The following is an 11,526-nucleotide window of genomic DNA, read 5'->3' on the forward strand; positions in this document are numbered from 1 at the left end:
TTTGTCACTAGTAAGTGGTTCTTGTTTTTGTTGCGATTTGTTTATTTTAAATGTTAGGCTTTGTGGTTTCTGCATCGAAGGAGTACTGGTACAGCTCGATCAAGCGGTTGGCCTCCCTCTGTCCTGACAACAAAGCACCATGGGTAGTGGAATAGTATTTTCTATGGGTGGCTTCCCCAGCAAACAAAACCTGTAGAGGCTTTGGATAGAAGTAAAGAAAAGAACAACAAAAAGTTAGCTTGACAAAACATACAACATTACTGCCCTGTAAGGCCCAATAAACTAGCTATTTTTAGCACAAGTCTTAATCTTTCCGTTATAGAAAAGTGAGGTCTCCAGCCTCTTGTTCTTTTGTGCTGTGTACTCTGTGGGGTCAGACTGTTCCTTTCAGATATTTAATTGGCCTGAGCATGTTTGTGTGCGTATATGTGTGTGTTTGTTTGGCTCTTGGCCTTGTACAACCCAACCTTATCATCTGACTCAAATTTCAGTCTCAGCACTCCAACAGCACAGACACATTTAAAAAACCACCACGCAAACAACTTCGGCAGCCTGAATTTAGAGCAGTTAGTTGAACAATGGCAAGTGGTGCAGAGGCCATGTACTGTAAGTGGTTATAAACGAGATTCAAATGGCTTTGAGTAAAATAATAAGAAACGAGTCTTATTCCTTGGAAGGTCACCTGCTGTCTTTGGTTTAATTGGCAGGTAGTTTAATTCAAGTTAATAGAAGAAAAAAAAATTTGCACTTATAAAGTCATACTCATACATACTCTTGTTCTAAAAAGGTACTGGATATATTCTGTTCTCTAAACTGTATTAAGTGGCTATTGCAAAATTTGCTTTAAATGTGCAGTAAGCAATTTCTGAAAAACAATGTTGAAGATAGATCAGACCGAGCACCACAACACACTCATGATGGGGGACAAGAGCGAGTGAGCAAGAGGGAGATTTGAAGAAAGACTGTTGAAAGAGAGATGGCTGAGAAACTTTACAAAAGAGAAAAGGGTCAGAGGAATATGGAATAAAAAGGAATAAAAATAAGGTTTATGATCAGGCAAGAGCTTAAGGACCCGCGTTAATCTTAGAAACGTTTTCCAGCGCTGGAGTGACCGAAGTGGGAAGGCCTGAAAACGGACTCAGAAGTTGCGTTGTTTCTGCTCCATATGTGAGTAACATTGTTTTTTTTTTGAGAGTGTGCTGCTGGCAACTAACAATGAACTCTTGCTTGTATTTACTCGTGTAATGTATGTTCATTTTTTATTCTTCCTTGTCGTTCGTTCGTGATCTTCGCTTTATTTTCTGCGAAGCATTTATTTTTCTTTGCTTCAGCTATGATAAAGAGACATTCACTCTTGCATTGAGTGTTTGTGCATTTTGAGGGCGGAGCAATGAAGGGAGGCTTGTGTTTTGGGTTGAATTCAAATATCAACAGTGTTCAACAATGATTCTCAGAAATCGCTTACTGCACCTTTAATAGTCTACACAACTCAGTGGAAATTTCAACTCACCGGAGCCTTAGTGTTCTTAATATAAGGCAGGGGCTCAGCTAGCCTCTCCACATCTCTGCCGCTGGAGCCAACTTGAGTGAATGAGTAAGAACCCCGGATATAGGGGTTACTGCCCCACGAGGAGCGCAGGATCCGCCTTGGCTTAGGAATATTCTGGTTTCCTGAAGGAAGTCAAACATATGAAAATAAATTGACTAATTAATTTAAAATGTAAATTTGTGCTCATTGATGTGAAAATGGATCAGTCTTTTTAAAATGTTGTTCTTTTATGCTGATGTGTGTTTGTTTTGGTGGTGTGGATTTAATGGACATGTAAGGGAAGTTAGTCTTAGGTCATATATAATGACAGAAATTAGGGGACCTTTTAAATATTAGTGGTAAGGTGTGACCAAATCCAATTTCAGCACACTAATTATATAGGATTGGGGCAGATGGGAGGGAAACCTGCTGTGGATCTGGATAAAAAAAGACTGACCTAGTTAACTGGCATGCCAGCCTGTTGACATCATCTACAGAGAATGTGTGCATTGACCCTCATGTCTGACTAAGTGTTCTGTCATGAAAGGGTTACAATGGAAGAGAAACTAGAGTTGTTTACAGTACAATCTTTCACACAACCCTGGAAAAATTTGGAACCCTTGCCTATACCTTACCTTGACCTTTAACAGAGGTAATTTTTATGTCATGATTTAACAAGTACATGTGCTTTCTTGTCACAGAGAAATATAACTTATAAGAGTGACAAGAAGACAGCATTAACTCTTTCCCCGCCAGTTTTTTTTTTTAAGTTGCCAACCAGCGCCAGCATTTTTGATCATTTTCACAAAAAAAATAATGGCCCCCAGAATATTTTGTTGAAGGTTTATTTTAAATATATTAAAAATATTTAAAAGTTTTATTTTAGCTTCATGCATTCTTTTCGAGTTCATCAACACCCCTAATGCACAGTCCTATAGCTAGCTCGTCCTGGGTCGACATTTCATTCTGTAACATTAGTCAGTTATTTTACATATGCATCTGCTTACATATGCTATTGCTTGTTTCTGCTTCTTTTTCTCCTGTGTTTTGATCCAGAGGTTCAATACTCTTTCAGAAGATGTGTCACAGCACCCCCTACTGCATAACAGTGTAAAACACAGAAAAGCGTTGTCTCATAAATGACGGAAAATTCTGTCAATGGCGGGGAAAGAGTTACTATAGCCAGATGAATGTGCAAAACACTTAACTAAGTGTTAAACACTCTTTGTTTGGATGGCACATTTGATTATTAAATTGCTGAACCACTACATGATTCTCCTGTCACCTGGAAATGATCTACCTTGATTATTATGTATGTGCAGATCTATCAGAGAGACATAATAACAAAATGGGGGATTATAAGAATGAGGTAAAGGTATTGAAGAGCTAAATTAATTTAGCAAACAACACATCAGCATTGGTCTTTCTGTTGAAGACAAACTGCAAAAGAACTGTCAAAAATAAGTCTTAGTGTTGGGGAAAAGAGGGAGTCTGCAAATCAATGAGAGATTAAGAGAGGTGTAATTTTCTTGCTTTGTTACACCTTGATTAGAGATCAGTTTAAACAAGACTTCACCCAAATACTAAGATTCTTGCATGGTATTGTGGAAATGTGTATAACTACAGTTAAAGACTTACAGTGTTACACTTGCACATTTGCTGACCTGTGAACTGACGTAGTAGTTCAGTGCATATCTCCGCCACAGTCTCGTCGTCACACCTTTCCATGCGCAGGGCCTCTTCACCGCAGATCCAGCCACTCAACATGTGGCCATAGCGCTCAGGCGGATAGAGCACATCAAAACTGCAGATCTTTCGATACCACAGCTCTTCTGGGTATGCCTGGCTCTCCAGTTGTGCCTCGTCCTCCCAAACAAACTGAATGCTGTTGCACTCGGGGCTCCAGAAGGGCTCTGCAAACTCCAGAAAGATCTTGTCAGTGGTACTAATGCCCAGTTTCTGGACGGCCTGAGCCTTGTCTTGTGGCAGGCCTGGGGAGAAGAGAGTCTCGTGAGCTTTCTTCAGGAACCCAAGAGAGGCCGTTACGATCACATGGTCTGCCAGCAGACACTCTGCGTCTTCGCACTCCAGACAGACTGGAGAAGGGCTGGGCCGTTGGTCCTGGTTATGGTCAGCCTGGTCGGAAATTTCCTCTGCATCCTGGGAGCTGCAGTTCCAATGGATGCGGCGGACAGGCTTGCTGAGGCGGAGGACACGACTTGGGATGTCCTGAGCCAGGATCTCAACGACTTTAATGAAGCCAACAGGAATGACATGGTGAGCACCGGGAATCTCGGTCCACTCACCAAACTCGCTTAGAGACACTTCATCCATGCTGGGGGAACTGCTTTCGCAGCTTTCCACCTGAGGCACAAAAGAAGATATTAAGAAATAAATTGTGCATAAACTTGTCTCATCAGCATCTTGCTGTTAATATACTGAGTCAGATTATGTGACCATTCGCTTTATGTATAGCCTTGCATAGCTCTGTTTACTGTTTTCATGCTGCACAGTCAATGCTTGCTAAACACCATTTACTCTAAGGTTACTGTTTCAAATGATATTGCTGTAAACAAACACAAGCAGACATAGCGTATATAGCCAGCTGAGTGCTTTTTCTAGTTCTGCCCTTTCTTCCCATAACCTCTAGTATTACAGGATGACATTCAATATCTGTCCTACTTTTATCTCAATAATCCAAAGCTTTCAGTACTATCAGAATCTCTGTGAATAGCCTGACCAAACAGTAGTGTGAGACTTTTACAAAGAAGTTTAAATATTCCATGAATTGTGAATGCAAGCCCATTGTGAGTCTAGGTCAAAGTGTGGGAAACAATTAAAAACAGTAGTATTGTTGGAATCCAATCCACACCTCTGTGGGCAGAAGTCTACAGTTTTGCATTTCACAAGAGAAACTCACTGTTGCAACAGAGTGGGAAGTGTGCATGGCAGTAAGATTGACATCATCACTGTTGTTTTACTAAGTTGATGTTGTCATAGATTTGCAATAAATCTGCTTATGACATGATTTCAGCTATTTCCTGTTGTGGCTTGTTACGTAGATTGCAAATGTGATGCCACACCTCTAATTTCAAAATCAGGTTCAGAGAGGAATCTCTTGATTTTTAACTATGCTATGAGTAATCAAAACATGATTTGCTTATGAAAAATCTCTCTAAGACATTAATGCCCCGCCCACCTTGAGGTACTGTTGTAGCATAGATAACTTAAGTTTCTTGGTGCTTTCTGAGTCATAAGGATCAAGCATGATCTTCTTGCGCAACACATCTCGTGTGAAGATCCCCACACTGTTTTGACTCTCGGCTCCCACGGGCTTTCCGTTCTGGAAGAACTCCTGAGTCAGCTCGTACACCTGCTCAAAGGAGGTTGTTCGACAAGATTAAGAGAGTGAGATCCTAGTGTCATCAGATCATGGAGCTATCCTTACTACAAACAAGGGTTTAAGTGCATTAGTTACTCTGGATGGAATACACTATGGTCAAACTATTGCATTGCTTTAAAGGGATAGTTCAACCAAAATGTTTAATTCTGTCATCATTTACTCATCCTTTTGTTTTTACGAAACTAACTTTTTAAAGAATGTCAATGGTCAAACAGTTTTGGTGACCGTTGACGTCTATTGTATGGGGAAAAAAATAAGATTTATCAAAATATCTATGTTTGGAATGACATGAGGGTGTCTAAAAGGGGGTCTTTCATTTTTGGGTGAATTATCCCTTTAAGTGTCTCTTTCATTTACTAGCCAAAATATTTGCTGCATTCATGAAACAGTGTGTGATACTAGATGCTAAATAAAATAAATATTAAATAAATATTAGTCCCAAACAAAAGACAGGGATCTTGCAAACCACTCAGAGAGATAAAGAAGGATAAAGGCTCACTGTGAGAACAGCAGCTCAGGATGAGGTAACAACCACAGAACACATGCAGTGCTCATCGCAAAGGATTTTTTCTACTGGCCCGGATTTCCCCCCCAACCCCTATCAAAAACGCATGTGACCACATGTGTAGTGGAAATGCTATCCATTTTGAAGGGGTCCGAGACTGCAGTAAAGCACTGCATGCTCTCTAGCTGCTTAATAGAGATGGAAACAGAAATGCATCTTGGCAGACTACTTGTGATTGGATCACAAGGCGAAACTCTGCCATAATGTGTTTATTTATTCAAGCCTTATCCAAAAGAGGCTACACCAAAACGTTCAAGCTTTGCTTGCACAAAACCAAGCACTCCGCTCTCTTCCATCACCTCATTGTACAGGTCACTGAACTCCTCCACCAGATCCTTCGGGATCCGCTTGCCGCTGTTGGTCTGGTAGTGGGCCACACCATTCTTGGCGTACAGGCTGATGCGGCCCACACTCCTCTCCTCCTCTGTGGTGTGCTCCAGCAGCCCATTTTCCTCAGCCAGGTGGTAGATGGGGTTCCCATTTGCCCCATGTATCCAGGTTGCTCCAAGTTCCAAAGTGGTTTTACCTGTTGAGAGAGGGAGATAGGACACCTTAAAAATAAGCATTTTCTGATCTGAAAAAGTTGACGATGAATTTGGACTAAGAAGGAATAAAAAGGATGCTGTCATGTGACAAGACAGTTGTTCTCACCGTGCTGAATGCTTTGCACTCTGCCTCCGATACGGTCTGAGGCTTCTAGCACCGTGACATTGGTGAAGCCGTTCTCCAAGAGGGTTTTGGTGGCGGCTAGGCCGGCCAAGCCCGCGCCAATCACTACTATTCGAGGTTGTCGATGTCTGTGTAGGGCTCTACTAAGAGGATCATCAGTGCTGTCTGAAGATATTTCACAACTTTGCATGCCGTCCAAGCTCTTCTTCTAGGGAATCTGGGGAAGGGTAAGATGAGGAGAAACCATTAGAGCAAACACCAAGCCCTCCAGCAAGACTAATAATAGAGATTATTCACAGGAAAAGAACGCATCAAAGATACAGAACTTTACATCTTCGAGCATGTGGTTCAAAGGACTGACTGCAACACTGTCTTTTCAAAGCACAACCTTAAATAACACTATTCACAAAAATAAGGTGTCTTATCTCTAGCCTTGTGTGTATGAGTTGAGAGTGATTATATAACTAATGCAGTGCTGAATAAGAATGAAGACAAAGCAAAAATGCCGGTGAAGTGTAAATTTGATTCTCATTTTGTCTTCATCCATCTGAGGACACAGTGACGGGCAGGGCAACAGAGTCGCAACAACATACTAGAGAATGTAAAATTTCATTGCACGGAGTCCATTTGCACAACTGAATGGAAAAGGTCTGTATGTGGGTGTGAAAATAATTACACTCTGATAGGAAATGAATGGGCTCTTCACATTTCCGTTCAGGCTTTTCAGGCAAGGTCTTCACATAAACGTGAAGCGCTGGCGTAGATTACGTGTGACAGCCAAAAGAAAAAGATACACCTGATGTTGGACAGACCTCATAAGAGAAGTTTATTGTTTTAAGGACCTGAATGTGGAAAGAGTGATAATGGAATAATGGAAACAGGATGTTATTATAGTGGACCAAATGGAACTTTTTTACTGTAATCTTTCCTCACATTAGAGTGAACTGATTTATCACACTGATGCCCTTCTTTATACATGATCACACACAACCAAACACACTCCTTATCTGTCAACATTGTTATTATACCCAGTAGGCATAGCCGCTCATATGCAATGAGGAAGAGATTGACAACTGTGAATAAATTTGATTTGAATGAATGAGGTTGTGGCTACTATGCTCTCAGTACACACTACAATAACCTCCTGTTGGGAGTTTGCACAGGGCAAACTCATCAACACCGTTTATTATCAGACTGCGGAAAGGACAGTAAGGGCTGCCTGCAGCTTCCTTGAAGCACAATGACAATCAGAACACTTATTATAAACACTGAAAGGGTACTAGTGTGATGGCGGCATTGTGTGCGAATTCTTGAGAATTCTCAGAATGTGACCTCAACTGAATTTAGCCACACATTTTAAAGGGATACTTCACCCAAAAATGAAAATTCTGTCACCATTTAATCACCCTCATGTTGTTCCAAACCCATAAGACTTTTCTTCATCTTCAGAACACAAATAAAGATATGTTTTAATAAAATCTAAGTGATTTCTGTCCCTCTTTTGACAACTGTGCAACTACCAACTTTGGTGCTTCAAAAAGTTCATAAAGAGATCGTAAAACTAATCCATATGAATTAAGCAGTTGTTGATATGCAAAATGTTCTGAAAAGACACGATGACTTTATATTATGAACAGATTGAATTTAGGCTTTTATTATAAACATTGATCAGCAAACATTTTAAACAAGCTCAACCGTACCTGCTTGCTGCGTAACACCCGAGAATGAACCTCATTGGTTCTTGCTGAAGCTCAAACGTGCTGCGTAACACCCGAGAATGAACCTCATTGGTTCTTGCTGAAGCTCAAACGTGCTGCGTAACACGAGAATGAACCTCATTGGTTCTTGCAGAAGCTCAAACGTGCTGCGTAACACAGGAATGAACCTCATTGGTTCTCGTAAGTCAAGCTAGCCTACTTGAGGTTCCATTTACCATTACTGATGTGTGCGTTGATGAATGTTCGTGTGATCTCTTTATGAACTTTTTGAAGTGTCAAAGTGAAAGTTGTGTGGACTGACAATGGAGGGACAGAAATCTCTCAGATTTCATTAAAAACATGAAAAACATCTTTGTGTTCCAAAGATTAACGGTAGTCTTACGGGTTTGGAACGACATGAGGATGAGTAATTAATGACAGAACTTTCATTTTTGGGTGAACTATCCCTTTAAGACCTTGAATATCATCAGCCTTTAAATATGGCTGAACAAAAACAAAACTTAAGATAGTTTAAATAAATGTTCTGAACAACAAATGGTACAGAATTTTACAATGATTACAATCTATTCCACCTGCAAAAGCAACCAGTGTCACGGGAAAATAGCAAAACATGAAACCTTATCCTGGATCAAACATGTTAAGTAATATGTGTGTAATAAGGATTTAGCTGAACACACACACAATTTTGTTACTCTGAGCTTCAGACACAGACATACAGTGAAGCAAGCTGGAAATTCCTCAGTGTGTGGCCTACAGCTAGAAAAACAACTAGACTATAGGGAAGCTTTGCGGTTATATATCCAAAATTACAGATTGAAGGCCATTTTTTTCAGATTCAAATATTTAAGAAGGTGACCTTACATTCATTTTGTAATTTCACTTATGACTTCAGCAAACTCATGCTTCTAAAGCAGCTCCTGTAAAGTTGGTTAGTGGCAGCAGTGATATAATGGGAAGTGCCTGATTCGTGGATTAATGCTTATCTAGAATGGGTCCCTTTAGCGAATGTGAGAGTGTGATGTCATCATGTAGGTCAAGGAGACATTTGCTGTTGAACTGAGAGAAGCAGTGAGGCATTTATCAATGACCCATAACCAAAAACTCCCATGGAAAGGACACTCTGCAGGGAGGTGGAGAGGTTCTTTGATGGGGTCCTGAAATGGAAAGTTATGGATAACCTCAGTGCAGCTGCAGGTCCTAACCACACCCGTTCCAATCTTATGCCGTTTAAGGTTAACCAGAAATGTATGTGCAATGTTTAACAGACACGCATAGTTAATAAAACTAGGGCTTTCTAGATCATGGAGCACAATCAGAAGTTGCTGAAGGCATTAGAAACAGCTGTACCAAATAAAACATAACTACAGACATTCACCTTTTTTTTAATGCAATGGTCATGGTTGAGAAGGTTTGTGTACGAAACACTGTATGCATGAGAAAGTCCTTGCCTTGAGGTACATCTGTTTTTTCAAGGCAAAGGAAAAAGGCCACATCTTGTGAAGTCAGGATGAGGCCATAACAGAAAATGAGATAATGTTAGGCATGGTTTCCATTGTTCTAATCCTACATTAGATGACCCATTTAGCCTAGTGCTACTCAAACTTTTTTTTCAACAAACACTTATGTTCTTTGTTAGCATCAACTAGAAGTTTTGATGTTAAGGACACTGTAACCCCTTTCCCATGGACAGGGTACTGGGGCTTTTGGATGTTTAAATATATTCTCAAAAGTCTTGAGACTCTTAAACAAAAATTCTGATTTAATATGTTTGCCATTTCTGAACAAGTTTGGTGATGCTTCTCCGCCTGGTGATTTTGACCTTTTTCATGTGTTTAGAAATCAAACTAAATCAGAGGCATTGCCTAATATAAAAAAAAGAAGTAACTGATATATCTTGAAATTCTTCCTTTTGAGCAACCATAAATAGCATTAATTTCTTACACCACTGTTGCTCAAACTTTATTTTGCTGTTTTGTTGAACTACAGCCTGAAGCAATAGTACTTAGATGGGACTTTTTTTTCAGAACTCTTTTCACCTCCAGCCATTGTGGATTTGAATGTGATCCTTGTAGAATTATAATAACCTACCACACCACACCACATGTCCTGGCTCCTCAATTGCCACAGATTAAGGGTGGGCTTTGGGGACGCACACAATCATGACCTAGAAATCAACACCTGCATCCTATATAATAGGCTACCTGCCTCTCCATTCACACATTGAAAGACAAAGTATGTCAGCAGTTTCCCCCTTATCCCACTCCACATCATCAACATGGCTTATTGATTGGAATTGTTAGAAACACTTGCATTCAAAATGCAGGAACTGAAGCCGGCAGGGGATTCTCTATCCTGATGGGATAAAATGTCTTAGCTTACAGGTTACCAATTATGATTATGCTCATAAAAATAAAAATAAATTATATATGTAGGCTACCCTACGTTAAAACAAGAAGTGCGTTCATAAAACCCCGAGGCACTGGGCCATTTGAGTTGTGATAAGTGAAGTTTGGCTGCTGATAAAGTAGCAGCACAAAGTGCGTCCAGAAGAATCAGCGCTGCCACGTAACTACATACAGTAACGGGCGAGTGGCCTCCAGTGATACGAAAATAAACGTCAACCTATGACATTTACCAAATACTCTTTTCATGAAATCAACCTTTAGTGTACCGTATTCAGCTGACTGAGCATTTGCTATTATTTACGTCCCAATATAACCGCGCATTATAATAAGCAGCTGAATGAAAACTGAACTGACAGACAATGGACTGCGCTTTCAGGAAAAAAAATAACGGTGAAAAAAAGCGAAAGATACAAACTGAGAGAAACACGTTCCGTCCGATGTGAAAACACTGATCAGTCCAGCGAGTCCGTTTACAGTTTTTTTTTATTCACCGTGTCTCCGTTAACAAACCACATCATTAAAACACGCAACACTGTAGCGCTAAAACACACGCACGTCATCATATTTAGAATGGTCTTTACCTGACTTTATAGTCTTCAGCGTAAAGCGGAGAGCGATCCTCTGTTCTTTGTATAGCCTATTCGCAGCGTCTCGCTTTGTATTTATGTCTTGAAACCAGAAGCAGCCAGTTTAGCCGATGCCGCTGCCTCCTCGCTGAATAAATATGAGGATATGTGACGTACCGCCACGAAATCAACACCGGCGCTCAACCGAGTCTTGGCGTGACTCACTGTTTGCAACAGACAGGGGCGTTTGAACTACACAAAGCCCATCCTTTCTGTAGTGGTGATGGGCGAGTATACAGCTGGTTTTGTTCAGTCTTGTTAGATTACACCAGACGCCTATCTAAAAGCAAACAAACATAAATTGACTGATTCTGGATGAATCAATCAAAATTTCAAATGACGTGTTCTAGACAACTAACAATTAGCCTACTTTTAAGTCATTGGCTACCTGTGATATACAGAGTTCATGTCTACATGAGTAAATGTTTCTGAAGTTATTAAAATGCAATTAATTCAAATACATTACTAGGCTACAATGTAAAAAGTGTAGCCTATTCCAATGAGTTCAGAATCAATGAAGAGAATCAATAAGTTATGACAACATATGTTTTTACATTGCTTTGTCAAAATAAGTGACGCAATTTTCCACTTTTGTATAAGTTATACAAGAAT

At 40.2% G+C, this 11,526-nt stretch overlaps 1 protein-coding gene across 2 annotated transcripts; it reads right to left on the reverse strand.

Moving 5' to 3' along the window:
* Positions 1-11,020, reverse strand: smox (spermine oxidase). 2 transcript variants are annotated; one of them, XM_079615712.1, is made up of 7 exons: positions 10,870-11,020; positions 6,148-6,382; positions 5,796-6,022; positions 4,728-4,901; positions 3,193-3,892; positions 1,511-1,671; positions 1-199 (listed from the first exon to the last, which is right to left on the reverse strand). In XM_079615712.1, exons 2-7 carry the CDS (start codon positions 6,353-6,355, stop codon positions 47-49), a joined length of 1,623 nt encoding a protein of 540 aa, XP_079471838.1. In that variant the 5' UTR covers positions 6,356-6,382; positions 10,870-11,020; the 3' UTR covers positions 1-46. The 2 variants fall into 2 exon arrangements, with proteins under 2 accessions (XP_079471838.1, XP_079471839.1); XM_079615713.1 differs by lacking the exon at positions 4,728-4,901 and having other exon boundaries at positions 10,870-11,005.
* Between the last annotated feature and the right edge of the window lie 506 nt (positions 11,021-11,526).

Source organism: Phoxinus phoxinus, assembly GCF_949152265.1.
Source record: "Phoxinus phoxinus genome assembly, chromosome: 6".
Lineage (NCBI taxonomy): Eukaryota > Metazoa > Chordata > Actinopteri > Cypriniformes > Leuciscidae > Phoxinus > Phoxinus phoxinus.